The sequence below is a fragment of the Terrapene carolina genome, unplaced genomic scaffold (assembly GCF_002925995.2).
Source record: "Terrapene carolina triunguis isolate 2854851 unplaced genomic scaffold, T_m_triunguis-2.0 Scaffold427, whole genome shotgun sequence".
NCBI lineage: Eukaryota > Metazoa > Chordata > Testudines > Emydidae > Terrapene > Terrapene triunguis.
In genome coordinates, this window is record NW_020664778.1 from 702,811 (window position 1) to 720,467 (window position 17,657).

The 17,657-nt window shown below is 41.4% G+C and overlaps 1 protein-coding gene across 3 annotated transcripts in view; it reads left to right on the forward strand.

Moving 5' to 3' along the window:
- Positions 1-16,173, forward strand: part of ESCO2 (establishment of sister chromatid cohesion N-acetyltransferase 2) — a 24,265-nt gene extending 8,092 nt beyond the window's left edge. For all 3 annotated transcript variants that reach the window (XM_026658326.2, XM_026658325.2, XM_026658327.2), the window contains exons 4-11: positions 3,429-3,519; positions 4,449-4,509; positions 8,244-8,376; positions 9,914-10,045; positions 10,366-10,455; positions 12,627-12,770; positions 13,181-13,362; positions 14,559-16,173. In XM_026658326.2, the coding sequence (XP_026514111.1) occupies positions 3,429-3,519; positions 4,449-4,509; positions 8,244-8,376; positions 9,914-10,045; positions 10,366-10,455; positions 12,627-12,770; positions 13,181-13,362; positions 14,559-14,691 (966 nt within the window). In that variant the 3' untranslated portion in view covers positions 14,692-16,173. The remainder of the gene's footprint in view (positions 1-3,428; positions 3,520-4,448; positions 4,510-8,243; positions 8,377-9,913; positions 10,046-10,365; positions 10,456-12,626; positions 12,771-13,180; positions 13,363-14,558) is intronic.
- The last annotated feature ends 1,484 nt before the right edge of the window (positions 16,174-17,657 follow it).

A 17,657-nucleotide genomic window follows, 5' to 3' on the forward strand; every position in this document is an offset into this window, starting at 1 on the left:
GTACTCTCTTTGGGATGTTTCCTTGTTGGCCTCAGTGTCAAGGCAAGTGAAACAAACAATTGAGCAAAGAAACAAATCTGTTTCCAGATTTGTTTTGAGCCTTCTCCTGCGTCCTGAGGATTCTGTTTGCACCCTTGCTGGTAGCCAATGCAGCCTGAGTGGTGACATAGGAATGCTACAAATGAACTCCAATCTTGAATGTAAAGATTGCCCTAGAGTAATTCCTTTCCCTGTAGAGTCTGAGTGTGCCGGTTCTACAGATTCCCCAGCCCAGGGTGTGAGATTAAACCCAAGCTTATTATGCTTAAGTGAAGCAGTAACAATGGATTTACTGAGCTGGTCTCTATCCAGAACATTTTAAACTTCTAGCTTCTGAGGACAGTGGCTCTTCAGTATAAGATAAGGAGCAGTACAAGATAAAGGGGTGGGAGGATTTTGCACCACTGTTCCCTGCAAATTTTTTCTCTGCAGAAAATACATTCTGCTGGCGAGGTACTGCAGTTGCACCTTTGGCCCACCAGAGGCTGTTGTGGCACCAGAACAGAGAGCAGGTGGCTCATGAGCAGTAGCAGCCGGCTGCGTTCCTCACAGCACCCTGCTCGTGGGGCCTGGTTAGAGGCACAGGTTATGGGGAGGGAGAGACAGAGCGGAGCACATGGGGCTGCTGGGGGAGGGGAGTGTCACATAGACTGGGGTTCAGAAGGGCTAGTGGGGGGGACAGACTGGGGCAGGGGCTGAATGGGAAATGGGGTGCGGGAGATGGAGGAAGGGGATGTGGGGGTGGCTGAGGGGGGTGCAGGGACACATGGAGATGCGGGAAGTGGGGTGCAGGGACACATGAGGATAGGGGCAGATGTGCCTGACTGAATGGGAGAAGCTAGGGGTCAGCCAGTGTCTGCATAGGGAAGGCTCCCCAACTCCCTAACAATCCCTCCCCCCCAAAAAACCCTATTCTGTACTTCTCCCACCCACACCCAACAACCTCCAGGTTCACTCCCAGGCCCCTTTCCTGCAATTACTTCCCTCTCCCTCAGCTCCTCCGTTAGCCCTAACTTCCCCAAGCCTTTGCAACACTTCTGAGGGGTCTGGGAAATATGGTTTTGGATTGTAGTTTAAATGAATTATTACTCAAAGTTCTGTATTAATATGCCTAGTAAGGAATCTAGTTGTCAAAAAACATTTCCTGAATCTTTTTTGCTGTCTGTATTGTTGCAAACATACTTGCTGACAGATATTTTGAAATAAATTACCAAAATAATTTAAACTGGCATGATTATATTGTGTTTTGACAAATATGTAGAATTTTGCAGAATTTTAAAATATTGTGTGCAGAATTTTTAATTTTGGGCACAGAATTCCCCCAGGAATAACTTAAGTACTGGCACTCTGTTCAGTGCTATACAAGAAAGGAGACGTTCTGAGAGGAGCTAAGTCCAAACCGATGGAAAAGTGAATGCACAGTGAGATTTGGGGGAAACTTTTAGCTTAGAGCATCTTTCTTTTGGTAATAGGTGGCTTGGTGTATGTAGGCTTGGAGACAGGGTGGGAATTCAGACATAGGAGGTAGTATCAGGAGATGTGAAGCTGAGAGTGGGAAGGATAGAAAGTGCAGTACAATTCAGAAGCAAGTTGAAGAAGAATGGTGTAGGCTTGGGTTCAAAGCGATGTGGTGACATGTTTTGTGACGGGCGAAGAAAGGGATTTTAGCTGCTGTCTGCAGAATAGACTAGTGGAGTAAGGTGGGTATTAGGGAGACCAGAAAGGAGGTGGTTGCATAATAAAGAAGGGTGAAATTCAAAATGGCCAAATGTTTTGACCCAAACTTTCAAAAGTGTCTAGTGATTTTGGATGTATCAGTGTTATGGTGTACAACCTGAGACAATTTATAGGGGCCTAATTTTTAGATAGGTCTGAGCACTCCCAACCAGGCTTCTTTAGCATGTCTCAGACAATGAGGCACCTAAAATCACTAGGCCTTTGAAAAGTGGGGCCTCTAGTTCTAGGGACAGAGTAAGGGTATGACTCTTAAAAACATGCCTTGTATGAGGATCAAAAGCATGTTCAGCACTCAAATGGTTTAAATTTAAAAATGGCTCTCAAAAATCAACACTGACCAGTTAGCTCCTGCGAAGTCTCACTTTTGTGGATTGCTAGAGAATTGTTTAGTTTTGGAGATAGGTTCTGGTTTCTAACTCAGCATATAGATGCCACAGGTAAGATTGACAATGGAAGAGTGCAGCAATAAAATACCTAATGCAAACCAGGTTTGGGGCCTATTTCATTATACTTAATGTCACATTTTACTGCCATTTTCTGGCACCTGAAAGGTGTTTGGAGGAGAGGATAAGTGGTATTGGAATACTTTTTCATAGCTGTACTGGTCCTTGAAGGGAAACAATAGACAAGGTGAGTAATAGCTTTTATTGGACTAATGAGTTTTATACTCCTGTGTTGGTTTAATAAAGAGCTATTTATTGCCTTCTGTGTTCACTTCTCCTGTATTAATGTATCCATCACATTCCTTACTTGATTGCCAGTGTGTTTTTACAATACAACATTAATAAAATACAAATGTTGGTAAGTCAACAATCTTGCATATAAAATAAAAAATATAACTTCAAAGCAGCTGGGCCTGCTGTGATTGCAGGCTCTTAGGATAATAAACTGCATTTTCAGAAGCCTTGGGTGTATGGAAATGAATTTGTATCACTGGATTTGCTATCACAAAATTATAGGCCAACTTTGTGCCTTGATCTAGTCTCAAACAGCTCCTGTTTGAGCTGATGGTTTTGGTTGGTGACTGTCCATGGGATTATGGTTTTGGTAATGGAGGGGAGGATTAATATGTTCTAGCTGTCATAGAAACTAGAAGTGGGCAGAAATTTAAGGTAAAAATCAGTCTAGCATGGTCATTCATTGAATCTTTGCAGGAAATTCCCAAAGGCTTTGCATTATAGACACCAATGTAGGACCAATAGAATTATAGACACCAATGTAGGACCAGGATACCAAAAATGTTGAAATGAAGAAATAATCTTACAGAACTGCAGCTAGAAGTAGTAGAAAGGCACGTGAAGGACATCAACAACTTGCCATAAACCTGGCCATAAATAACTTGTGCCCCCAAAAAAGCAGCTTCTTCGATACTGAGGTGCTGCCCATGAGACTGCAGGTTCCAGCATACAATATTATCCAATATTGTTCAGCTCAAGGTGGAGCATTACATGGTGGAATCTCTAGCCTCTGCAAACCAGGTCTCTGTATTGAAGAGGATAAAGGCTGTTAGTTGCATTTCAAAATATCCTTGGCGACATTTGGCCTATGCCCTGAGCGCTCGAGCTACGTGAGATTGTGTAACTAGCAAACTGGAAGCTAAGTCAAGCTGACAGTTTTAATTTGGTCTTTGAGAATGTTTATCTGTATTACAGAATGTGGATGAAGCTGGATCTTCCATAAACCGTGAGTTGGACGATCAAGAGAATATTCCTTTCAGTCAGTCTCCAACAGAGAATAATAAAGGTAAATAGTGCTGCAGCTGTATTGGTCTAAGCACCTGTCATGATGTTTATGTCCCAAGTTCAGTAAGTAAGAAATCATGTAGTTCAACTTCATAGAGTATTTTTCTTTTACTTAAAGGGATTGATTATAAAATTATTGCTTAGGCCTCTCTTCTGGCTTTCCTATGTATTGGTGTCTGGCTTCTGTGTCTGATGTGGAATCTGATGGGAGTCAAAAATGCTGATCTTTGGCTATTGGCAAATATAGTCAAAAGGCTATGGAAATTAAAGGCAGTCCAACAGCTGAACTATGAAGAAGGTCTTCCACCCTTGTGGGACAATATTTACCTTTTTTTTATTTGGTTTTCCTCATCAGTTTTGCTTAAAAAATGGACTGAAATTTCTCCTGTTGCAGTGAAGTTTAGTGCTGAATTTGTGACACCACACTTTCTCTGATAAGATTGCGAAGCCATGAATACAGGGTATGCTTTAGCTCTGAGATCATGAGTTGGGCAAGTCTGGGTTATGATAAATGGTGTTAGACATAGTCTTCCGCCATTAATAAAATTATTAAGCTATTGATGCAACAATTTGCTCTAATATAAATTTTCACATGTTCCCTGGTGAAGGTTCTACTGGAGATTTGGTTTGCCCTGACCCTTGGCTTGCAACAATTTTTTTCATAGCATAAAGCACAGGATATTCTGTCAATAGTTAATTGGATCAAAAATAGCTAGTTCAATATAAAAAAAAAAATTGAGTGGGTTTTTATTTGTTGCAGTACCAAAATTTTTCTAATGCTAATGTAAGCTCTTGGGTATTGGGAGTTCAGAGTTTTTCCATGCTTGTGTATCAGTTGAAACTACTGGTTCACCTAGGTCCCATTTCTAGATACCCACATGTTTTGTATCGTCATTGTCTAATACTAACAAATTGTGTGACTCTTTCCAGTGTCCCCTTCAGCAGATGTTGTCTATCCCATATTCAGTACACCCTCAGTCAACAAAACAAGGTATGTCTGTTTTACTCTAACACTCTCCAAGAATGAGACAGAAGTTTGAACAATACCTCCAGAAATCAGATTTTAAAAAATACGAGACCATAAATTCCAAAAATAATAAACAGTTTCTCTTTGCCAATGAGATGTGGTGAGGGATGAGAAATAGCCATCATTAAGATATGAAAGTGTTGGATCTTATTTTTGAGAGGGAAGATGAAACACTATTCTTTCTTTGGGCTAAGCTGCAGACTTGGAATTTAGAGATGTGGGTTCAGTTCCTGGCTCTACAACGCTTTACTTGTGTGATGTTGGGCAAATTACTTAATCTCTGCCTTATTTTCCCCATCTGTAAAGTGAGGATAATATTACTTTCCCCATCTTTTGTCTGACTTGTCATTTTAGTTTATAAACTCTTCTGAGCAGGGATTGTCTCCTGTGTGAATCTATCTAGCCTAGCACAATGGAGCCTTGATCTCAGTTAGGTCCAGTATGTACTGCTGTAATGTAAATAATAAAAATTGTCTAGTGGAATGGAGGAAGACAATATCAGGCCTTAGCAGAGAGACTTGGAAAAATATTACTAGGTTATCATCTCTGACTATTACTATCCTATATTAAGTTTCAAACTAGTGAAATAGTTACCGTTTCTGAAGTAAAGTCACGTTTACTGAAATTATTTGAACTACAGTTCCCAGAATGCTTGTGTAACTTGCCCATGTGAATGTTCTAAAATACTGTCGCTTCTTAAACTTGATGTCAGTTTGGTAGACTACCTTTCTGCTGCTGCCCTTTAGTAGTGTGGCTTTCTATATGTTGTAGTGATTAATGTTAGCAATATGATTGTTCCAGAGATGTGAGGGTATCTGGTACACTGGGAAGTACCTTCAACCATCTGAGAAGTTCATCGTTCTAATATAATTGCACTAGTTAAAGTGTTGTCTCTCGTTAAATCTTTAACTGCGTAAGGAGTATGATGTGGTTATACCAGATACGGTACAGTCAACGTTTCTCAGCTGATCAGCCTTTCCATAATACCCAATGCCACTGGTGTTCAGACCATCTTTTTGTGTGGAAAGGGGATTGCAAGATAGAGAAGATAAAAGTTGACATGCAGATGTGAAAAGAATTGAAGCTTCTATTTTCTATTCTCTCTCTTCCCTTTGTTCTAACCCAACCCTTACCTGGTTGAGCATGTCTTTCAAAGGTCTGTTGGGCACTGGCCTTTAGCATTGCCCTTCATTATATTGCATAACTTTATAGGATTGATCTGTGTGATTATCTGTAACAATATTAACACCTTGTGCTGTTAAATAGATTAGTACAGCCCTGCAAATAATCTTCCTTGTAGAATATGCTCATGCTAATGTGTCCATGACTCTGATTACTTATTTGTTTGACAAATCCATTGCCATATTATGTTTCCAGTGGAAATGTTCTGCTTTCCCATGCAGAACCAAAACCACTAATCCCTCTGTCTTATTTAATCATCTTTCTTTGGAGCAGATTGCTAGTAATCAAAACATTCTGATTTGAATTTATTGTGAACATAAAATCACTTAAAATTGTTGTAGTTCTGAAAGAGCCAAAAAACCCAAAAAACTTGTCAAACTTATAATTCTCTTCCACTTAAGAGTGAGAGAGATATCTGATTACATATTTACATTGCTCCCTTGTGGGGGCTTTGCATCAATATGGAAGGTATTTGAAAATGGAATTCTGGAATATGCCAAAATCCTGGTGTTTGTGATTAACCAAAATATGGCCTTGGATTTGCGGTTACCTCCTACACTGTCTCTTGGGAATACATGAGTAGAAACTTTTTCTACTAGAACTATACTTTAGCTTTCTGCTTTGGGAACTCTCCTTGGCATCTAAACCTAGAAAATTGTTCAGTGCTTATCTCTGTTAATCCCATGTTAAGTTTTATTGTACAACAGTTAGCAAATTTAAAGTGGTAGTTCCTAAAGTAACCCTGCCAGCTTGCATATAGCTAAAGCACTAAAGGTAAATCTATAAAGCACTACTTATTTATTAACCATTTTAATATGTGCTTCTCCAAAGCGCAAGTCTCATATAAATGTTTTTAAAAATTCATATAAAGACTCCATCTGGATCAATAGTCTCATGAACAATCCTTTCCAGATCTTCTCTCAATTTACCCAGGCCCTCCGTTAGCCTTACTATTTGTTTTTAAAGTTAGCAAAACTTTGTCTCCATTGGACCAGAATGGAGAATTGAGTCCCAGAATTGAAGGCCTTTCCCTGAAAATGCCTCCAATTCTTTTATCTAAATCTGGTACCTATTATTTCAGAATCTCAGATAATCTCCACTGCTGGAGCAGAAGTCAAGGGGAGAGGTGGTCTGAGGTACTCTAGGGCATGTGAAGGATGTGCTTAAGAGACCAAGTTACAGTTACTTTTAGGACATTCAAAGATATGGTCCCAACTTTTTGTATGATTAATGCCCCAGCCATAAACATTTTCATAGTTCATGTTCCTTTTCTTAAAGGGGGATGAGAGAGGGAGTGGTGCTCCCATGTTTGAGTGTATGGAGTAGCAAGGGCTTCCACCCATTGTCTCTTTCCCTCTCAGAACAGGAACACTTAGATCAGTGGTCATCAGCCTTCTTATAGCCACCATCCTCAGTGAATTTAAGGAGTAGGAATCCTGGCAGCTCAGCTCCGTTGACTCATATCTGCAGTATGGAATGTGCTTGAGATCAGATTTAACACCTGAGATGTAGGCTCTTGTATTCTTCCTCTAGAACAATGGTTCCCGAACTTTAACAATCTGTGAACCCCTTTCACTAAAATGTCAAGTCTCGCGAACCCCCTCCTAAAAATGAATATTTCCAGAGATTTTCTCCTTTACCTGAGTATAAATTATAAAAGCAGTGATCGTGGAAATATAAAATTTGTTTTTATGACATGCTTATTATACACTATTTATCATTACATGATATCATTATGAAAATGGCAACACTCTTCCCAGATCTCACTTTCGTAGCTTGTATCAAGGCGCCTATGTTTCATCAAGGAGTATCAGATGTGAAACAGCATGAAGGTATTTAAGAAGCCAACTCAAAGAATTCCTCCTACACAAGCATTCAGTCTTGAGCACGCACATTACAACAAAGCTTAAACTTGTTCTTCATAATAATTTTATAAACAATACTAGCTGCCTATTTAATTTTAAAAAAAGCAAAAAATATCCACCTCCCTTTCCATTTCTTATAAGGAGTCTTGAAGTTTAAATCTCCTCAGCATGATAGATATGCTTGCTTTGATCTGCTTAGCTCTTGGAAGTCCAGGGGCTCCGGGCTGCTGGCCCCATGCTGCCCGGGGTCCCTAAGGACAGCTCTGGCCGCCATTAGGGAATTTTTTCCCAAGAACCCGCTATAACATTTCGCAAACCTCCAGGGGTTCACGAACCCCAGTTTGGGAACCACTGCTCTAGAACAGTTCTAGAGCTTCAGGTTTGGGTTAGTCTAGAGGCAGTGATGTTCCTCAAAGCCTTGTTTTTTGGTGCAGCCCTTAGAACCTTGGTTGTTTGCATCTCAACACTGCCATCAGGCCAGCTTCCTACTATCAATTTTAGTATGGGGTCTCTTGAAACAGGAAGAACTAACCTGAACACATCTCTTGAGTTCCTTTACTGGTCTGTTCTGGGGAGCTAGTCACATCAGTATTCAATCTGACTGTGAGTGTGAAATGACTAATTCAGATGCAACTCTGAAACTACTTTCAGACCACAGCCTTTCCCAGATGATCTGGCTTCTCCCCTGGGATTCAGCCCACCTACAAAAATGGTTCATACCTTCCAGAAAACCAGCAAGAAAACGAAAGAACTAAGCAAAGACTTTAAAGACCAGATGATCATTGTGAGTATTCCTCTGTGGGCTGTTACTCGTTCTTAGGGGAGCTTGCACTACCATGTGGTAGTAGTGAAATGAGCTTTCAGGCTAACCAATACTAGATTCCCTTACGTATAAATCTCAAACACTGTATACAGCTCTAATGAATTGTATAAATCTTTCTCCAAAATTTCAAATGTAAAGATTGTGACACTTTGTGAAACTCTTTTCTAAGGTTTCCTTGGGGTTAAAGCTTTACTATATCTGTGAATAAATAGGAAACTTGTAGAATTTGCTATTAAAAATGCCTGTATGGATACCATAAGAGTGAATTTGCTGGACACAGAAATACTGTTTCCCACTGCTGCATGAATTGTTGCCTGAGCAGAGCCAGCATAATGCTGCAGCCACATTAGTGGACAACTAACGTCATGAAGGACAGTACCACAGTAGGGATGTTGTCTAAAACATTCTGTACCCGGGAGTTTATCTGTGACTGAAATGCAACCCCACTTAACCAATGGAGGGTTTCATATAAAAGATATGAGGGATGAAATACTCACCTAGTGGTGTCCTGTGTATATAGTTCATTCCCTTTGAAGTCCTGGCCTTACAATGGAATGCGACCGAATGGCATCATTAAGCCCTGTGTCATTAGCAATAAGCTAAAGTCACCTGTATGCATATAGGCCTGGCTTGACATGAGTAATTGGACATAGGTGAAGCTTCATTTCTTGGGAGGCAGGATTAGGGCGGTAAATGGATCAGCAGGCTGGGAACAATGTCTGTACTAGCTAAGATAAGGGGGAACAACAGGGAACCATTTACAATGGGCAAGATAACAATGGATAAGATCTTTACTTTTTACCTCATAAGTCAGAAATGTAAGTCGAACATGGGCAGTGTGTGGACAGATCATGCTGTATAGGGATTGGTTCCTACAGAGTAAGTAACCAAGGCAATCCCAAGCTGTGATGCAATGTACCATGTAAAGGAAGAGGCCAACTCCCTATGTTTGAGTCTCATCAACTCCGTGTACCTTTGCTATATATCATATAGAGGAACCTGAGTGATGAGACTGGGATTGAACTGAGGTCTTGTGGAACTCCAACAATGGACTCCCATCGTGCCTTACGTTTAGAGCTGCATTTTTGATTACAGTTTGTTCTTTATTAATTTTATCTGCTTTTAAAAAATTCTTAGCATTTAATTCCTTGTCTCTGTATTGCCTTCCTAAAAAAACAAAACAAATACAGAACGACTTAATGAATTCTTGGTATAAACAGGAGGCACTGTGGTCTGGGGGAATGACCATGGAATTGAGTAAATAATCCCAGTCCTGCCACCTGCTCACTCTGTGGCCTTATGCCATTCCCTCAGTCTCTGCTTTAGTTTTTCTATCCATACAATGACACCTATCTCATGAAGGGCATACTGTAGAGATTATGTTCATTATATGCCTTGAATATGTGAAGTGCTATGTACAGTTTTGAATATTCTATAAATAAACAAAAGGTTGTCCTCTGTCATCTCTGACACTTCTGACTTCCTTTTGTAATAACAGGACGCTGGACAGAAGCATTTTGGTGCCATCATATGCAAATCATGTGGCATGATCTATACAGCTGCCAGCCCAGAGGATGAAGCCCAACACATCCAGCATCACCAGCGGTTCCTTGAGGGAATTAAATATGTGGTAAGGCAATGGCTGACCCTTTTGCCAAAGAACCCTTGAAGTAGTACTTATTGTTGGGTATAGAGTTAAGGCTACACTAGGCAAAGGTTTTGTATCCAAATAACATGATCAAATTAAATTACTTATCTGTTATTCCAGCAATTGCCTTTTATTAACATACGTGAACTAATGGGTTAACATACATGATCTGATTTCCTGCCTGCAAACTGCTAGGGTTCACATTACAACTATGGAGTCTGTTCTATTAAAGAAGCCTTAGCTGAATCCTTTTTCTTCTTCTTCTTCCTGGCAGATAACTTTATTTTTTTTCTCTGTGATAGGGTTGGAAGAAAGAGCGTGTTGTTGCAGAGTTCTGGGATGGAAAAATGGTTTTGGTCCTTCCAGATGATCCAAAATATGCCACCAAAAAGGTGCAATATTTCTTTTTAGCTTTGTCTGTACAGTGCCTAGCATCATAGGGCCAGGGTCTGTAGGTGCTACTACGATATTAATTCTAAATAATCACTTGTTTCCCACTTGTCAGGAGAAATCCATATTTAGTGATCAACCTCTCATTCAGTGATCACTCTGCAAGGAATTAACATGGCTGGTTTCTACCATACTTAGAGGAGGGATGAACTTGTGGCCGATTTACAGATCCAGGAGGTGGGAGATGTGGGTTCTACTCACAGCTTTGCCGCAGACTCCCTCTATGACCTTGGGCAAGTCACTGACCTCACTGCAGATAGGGCTGATACCTACCTTTGGTTAAACACTTTTCTCCTTTACAAATCTCGGAGCAAAGTAATCTTATGGCAGCCATGTTAGTCTTCCAGTTCATCTTTGCTCACACAAATGAGCCATTCCTCAGTGCTGAAGACTCCTTTGATCTTATTCTTACATTACCAGCATAACCCAATCTGCTCCTTACCAAGGAGAATGGCCTGTCACTTTTCTCATTTGCCACCTGTTTCAGTTGCTTGATGCCTCACTAAGGGCCAAGCTATGGACCACTTATTCACAATGATGAGCAGTTAATTCATAGGAGTAGTCTCACTGGAGTTAATGGGACTACTTGTGTGAGTGACTGCTCATCAGTGCAAGTTGTTCACAATCTGGCCCTAAGGTATTTTGAGGCAAGAACAGACTTTTGGGATACTGTCATTTGTAGAACATTGCTCTTGCTACCCTGTTGTAAAAACACTTGGTAAGAGCTTGTCCTCCATGCTCCAGATTGTGTTTGTAAAATCCAGCCTGAAACATGCAGCTTTCATGCTCAGTGGAAAATCTTTAGCTAAATTGATTATCAAAAGAAATGTTCATACAGTTGTGTGTGTTGTTTTTCGAGATTCTGTTGAAGTAAAACTACCTGAGGTGCTGGAAGTACCCAGTGGGTTTCTTTTGTTGCTGTAGAAAAATAGCACTATTCAGAAGCCCAGTGGCTCTGAGAGGGTGTACATGTGCTCGGGTAGTATGGTGATTAGCAGTAGAAGAGCCAAGGGAGAAATTTGAGGACTGAGCAGGGATACATTAGTCCAGAGTATCCTAAAATGGAGAGGGAAGTCCCCAGTCCTGGAGTCTACCCAGTATAAAGCACTAGTGCTGGTTTGAGTTGCTGGTTTTCTATGTGGCTTAGCTTTTACTGTGCTTTGTTAAAAAGCAATGAAAACCTCTGTCTGCTGATTTGGAATCAGTCCACATAGCAGCTGGTGAGCAGCAGCTGCTGCTAGGTTAACAAAACTCCCGTGATTCAAGTCACAGGCTAAGTTTTGGCTGGGCCCTTCCTCTCACATCTCGTCAGTCATGGAGGGGGGGAAATACCAATCTGCTGCCTTTGCCACGTGAGCCTTGTACCGGTGTGCAATGACACCCCCACCCATAGCTTTAGGCTGAGCTCCCATCCTCCACAAAGACAACGGTCTGCATGTTGTATAGATATTAAAGGGTGGGGAGAGTCTCTTGGGCCTGGTCTACACTAACACCCCAATTCGATCTAAGGTACGCAACTTCAGCTACGTGAATAACGTAGCTGAAGTCGACATACCTTAGTTCGAATTTACCGCGGTTCAGACGCGGTCCACACACGGCAGGCAGGCTCCCCCGTCGACTCCGCGGTACTCCTCTCGCTGACGTGGAGTACCGCAGTCGACGGCGAGCACTTCCTGGTTCGAATTATCGCGTCCACACCAGACGCGATAAATCGAACCCGGAAGTTCGATTGCCAGCCGTCGAACTACCGCGGTAGTGTAGACAAGCCCTTAGAGTCTACCTTTCTGCCTGTGGAAGAATGTCCACTATAGTATAAAGGCTTGTCTACTCAAATGTATCAAGCAATGAAGCTTCTACCATTCCATAGGAGACTATTCCAATTGCATAAATCTCACAGTAGTGCAAACCTACCAAACGATGTATTTGGGACAGGCTGCTAGTGCTTTTAATGAGTTGCTAGATGCTCTGCAGTTGGACAGTGAACTTCCATTGTGGTGATGACTGGGTTCCATTCAGGTGCACAAGCCCTCTGTTTGAAATTGATTACTTCTCTGAACTTGTCTATCCTAGACTCTAATGTGCATCTCTGAACCTCTTGTCCTAACATCTATAGGCAGAAGATGTGCGAGAACTTGTAGATAATGAACTGGGATTTAAACAAATTGTGTTAAGCTGCCCATCCAAGATTAAAACCTACTTTTTTGTGTCCAATGAAAGGAAGATAGTTGGTTGTTTAATTGCTGAACAAATCAAACAGGTATGTGTTCTAAATAGTATCTTAATTGTATAAGATGAAAGAAAATTACATTCAGACACTTGGGGTTGTTAGCAAACCTATATGTCACAGGTACTCCTGGCCTTGTAAAGTGTGTGTGTGGGGGGAGGGGGAAATGGGGGTTGGCTGGATGGTTTTAGAGCTCTACACTCTCACCATCAAGTAAATGCAATTGACAAGAATTAACCAAGTTGTTAGTGATGGGTGCAAAAATCTTTCAACTGAATTCAGATGTTGGGCAGAGGTGGTTTATGTAACCATTTATCTTTCTTTAAAGGACCAGTGTAATAAATAGTTAATTGCCTTTGGTGTTACAGCAGCAAACTCACCTGCATAAGTTTCTGTATTTCCCTCAAGATAGACTCATTTGACTTAGTGTTTGTCCTTGATAGGCATTCCGGGTGCTGTCTGAGCCGAATGTTCCACAGTCCCCTAATCAGGATGTCCTGCAGCACCATCGTGCCTGGCGTTGCTCCATAAAGCCGGAAGCTGCCATTTGTGGGATCAGTAGAATCTGGGTGTTCAGCCTGATGCGGAGAAGAGGCATTGCACGTCGTATGGTGGATGTAGTCAGGTAAGGAAAAGGGATGCCTCTCCCAAAATGAAACTGCTAAGTAAGCCATTAATATGGGTGCACACATGATGGGAACAAGATTTCAGCTTGGTTTATTTTCAGGGGGAAAAAAGTGCTCACAGCAAAAACATTAAGTAAATGTTTTTCGGAAAGGTGTAAGCTAATGACATTCAGCAAGTCTGAGAGGTTCATGTAACAGTGCAAAGAACTGATTGAAATATGCACTTAGTCTGACATCAGTCTGTGCCATTGTGGTGGGTGGAAGAGAAATGCATAGGACCATGTAAGTATTGTGGCTTGGATTTTTGACCGTGCTCAGCTTTGGCCAGACTCTGCTTCCACTGAAGTCACCATGAGACCAGAGTTTAGCGAAGGCTGAGCACTTTTCACCCTGTATGTTCTGGGTTGAGCTTATTTCATGTTTAACCAAATAGAATATAGCCTGTGAACCATTTAATAGGCATGGGCTTTGTTCACTTGTAAAACACCCTAAATTAACAGTTGCTGTCTGCCCAGTACTCTGAGAATTTGTCAGACTTCAAAAAGAATAAATACTTAGTCTGCCATTGCAGTCTGTATTTCACATGTTTATTGTAATGCAGCTTCTTAAAACACCAGTTTATTCCTGGTAAGTAGCTTCTGCGGTTGGGAACTTTCAGATTTGTAGGGATATGAAATGAATGGATTTTCTCTTTAATTGAGAACTGTTACCATCATAGTTGGTTAGCTGTTGCAGACTGTTTAGAATGCATCCTTCCGGTCACTGACCTGCAGATGCCTCCAAGCAACTGTTCTCCAGTATAAATTTTAATGTGAGAATGCATAGAGCAAATTTAACAGATTACTATGGGGAACTTCACTTACCAAATCCTGACTGTGATATTGGTAATCTGAAACCACCAAACTTCTAAATAAAACTGCTCTAGTACTGTACCTGCTATATTCTCCTGTTTCAAATCTGGTAATCACTCCTGTGCTGCTGCTTTATGTCAAATTTCATGGAGTAAATTCTCTATACAAAAATGGATCCCCCTCAGTTTGGAAAATAGTGTGTATATAATGGAAACGCTGTCAAAGTATAGAAGAGGTCAGGGAACAAAACACAGGCATTTATATTACAGTAATAAGAGCCATATAAATACCTAGGCAGAACCAAACTCTTGCATTGCACTGATCACTGTCCTTATCTGTTTCAGAAACACATTCATGTATGGCTGTTACCTAAGCACTGCTGAAATCGCCTTCTCTGACCCAACACCAGATGGCAAGCTGTTTGCAACCAAATACTGCCAAACCCCTAACTTCCTTGTTTACAATTTTATTAGTTAAGACCAATTCCAAACAATCAGTTAAATTGAACTAGAGCTGTTTAGTTTGCTAAATGTAAAGCAATTTGAATGTTTAATTCTTATTCAGCCATGTTCCATTTTAGATTCCTACTGAGTGCTAACTCTTGCTTCTTGATCAAGTTAAAAGCCATGGAGTTAAAAGAATGTTGTCACTTTCTGTACATAATTGTGTTCTGTATTTTAATGTTTGTACTATGTGAAACTAAACCCAAGTTTGTGATTCTAAATGTTTATTCTGAAAGCTAAAGTTTTTATTGCAATAACTTGTAAATTTCAAAAATAATTATATTAATATAAAGATTTCTCTGAGTTAGATTTGGCTTGGATAAATGTTTGGCTACTTCATACCACAAGAGATGAGGGAGACTCCAGCTAATCTTGAAACTTTATATGTATGCTACTTGCTTTGGTACAGCTGGAGACACCAGTGTTATGCTATCTGTGCTGCTGAGGGAAGTACCAATGGTCCAGGGATGTTGCAGACATAGATTATACCTGGTGCTAGAAGTTGCATGCTGGGAGTTAAGTGACTGGGTGAGGACTCTACACCTATATGCTACCTTTCCAGAGTGGGAGTTGCAGTGAACAGAAGACAGAGCAAAACATACCTGCTGGTTGCTGTTATTGACACAGCACTAAAGCTTACCTGAGACAGGAGTGGATGTAAAGCACGTGTAGCTGTGGCCTGAACCCCTTATGCACAAAACTATTAATATGAATCTCCACCTGCTGCTCGGGGATTAAAGTTAAGATTGATCCTAAAATCTTGCTGTATACAGACTCAAGTATTCTTGCACTGGTGGTGGTGGTGTGGATAGTTTGTTCAATAAAAGTCCTCTGAAATTTAATTTGGTGCCTCATTTCTGAAGGTTACAAGCACGAGCAGTTGGATGAACACTTGGGTTCAGAAGAGGTTTTTTTTAACAATGAATCCCTTCAGTCTACTTTAAGGCTCCAGTGGCCCCTTTGACTTCGCAATCCCATGTAAATTGTCTGAGTCACTCTCTGGCTTGCAGGGTTGTTCTCCACCTTTCCACTGACAAATGAAGCAGCAGCAGTGCTAACTACTTCCCCCAGTGTTCTGCATTAGAGGACCCATGTAAACGAGCCTGAGGGAAACACTTTTACAGGCTCCATTTAATCCCTAGTTTCACTGCCATGCTATTCTCCAGGAAACAGGTGTGGTCTGGTCTTGACCTCCACAAGTACCACATCTCCCCTTAACTATAAATGTATTTGAGTGAAGTCCAACTACTCTTCCAGGCCCCTGCAAATTGAAATTGGCATGTATTTATTTCCCTCCAGATATAATCTTTGATTAGTTTTGAGGCATGGCTTGTTCTCTAAACTGATAATGCTATTGCCAATACCTTTATTTTACTAAGGGTAGGTCCACACTACCTGCCCAATTCGGCAGGTAGAGATCGAGCTTCTGGGATCAACTTATCGCGTCTCATCTGAACGCGATAGATCGATCCCAGAAGTGCTCCCCCGTCGACTGCGGAACTCCTGCTCGCTGAGAGGAGGAAGCGCTGTCAACGGGGGAGCCGCAGTAAGTAAATTTAGTTCGATCTAGGAAACGTCGACTTCAGCTACGCTATTCTCATAGCTGAAGTTGCGTTTCCTAGATCAATCCCCTGCCCCAGTGTGGACCTGCCCTAAGGACGGTATGTGTCAACTGCTTCTCTCTGCTGCTATCAGGTTTCTAAATGCAGTGGATTACCACTTTAGTTTCCTAGGATATTAGCTAGGTGGACTGACTTGCTTAAGTGTCTACAACTATTTTTGCCTTTGTAAACCTACTACAGTAACTCCTCCATTTAACGTTGTTTCAATGTTACAAACCAGCTCAGTTAGGGAAAATGCTCGTTTAAAGTTGTGCAATGCTCCCTGCTTGTAAGATTCTGTGGAAGAGCAGCGACTTTACAAGGGAGCATTGCACAAGTTCAGCTTCTCTGCCTCCTCCCCCTCCCTCCCAGTGCTTCTCCTATGGCCAAACAGCTGTTTGGCGGTGCTTAAGACTTTCTGGGGGGGAAGAAGAGGGAAGTGCTGTATCTCCGCTCCTCCCCCTCCCTCCCAGAAAGTCCTACGGGCTGCTAAACAGCTGTTTGGCACTTGGGGGTGGGGGGGAGGGAAGGGCTGTAGCATGCTCTGGAGAGGAGGTGGAGTGAGGGTGGGAAGAGGTGGGCCTGGAGTATTCCCAGCAAAATCCAAGCCTGTTCTCCAGGGAAGCTGCTCCTACTGCAAAGGTGCTTCCTCGCATCCTTGCCTGCAGCTGGCTGTGCCTGTGTGGGGTAAGCCAGGGGCACTTCCCAACCACAGTACTGTACAGTATAATGTCTTATCTGCCCCCCAAAAATTTCCTTGGAACCTAACCCCCTGCATTTACATTAAACCTTATGGGACAATTGGATTCGTTTAACATTGTTTCACTGAAAGTTGCAGTTTTCAGGAACATAACTACAATGTTAAGTGAGGAGTTGCTGTAGTTTTGTTGCGCTGGCACAACCTGCTCATCAACTCTGATAAAACTCACCTGACTTGTGGCCTTACAAGAGTATAACATCTTTCTCCTTATGCTTTGGCTTTAGTTTCTGTTTTGCCATCTTTGTTTTCCTTGTGTCCACTTCCCTTTCATTTTTGTTATGGCTACTAACATACAGAGTATAATTAGCCTGGACTGTAGTCATTGGCCTACACTTGAAATGCTTGACATTCCAGGTTCGTCACAGCCTGTTCCATACAGTTGTGTTAGAATGGACGTGTGTATTTTGCAGTTGCATAACCAGGGAGTCCTCACTTTGTTACAAAGCTGTAGTCAAAAATCTATACAATTTGTTTCTAGCTCTTCTGATTACAAAGATCCTTGAAAACATTACCCACTGATGGGTCTGCAAGTGTAGACAGCCAAATGAAGTATGAACTAACCTTCATTTAGTTGATTCT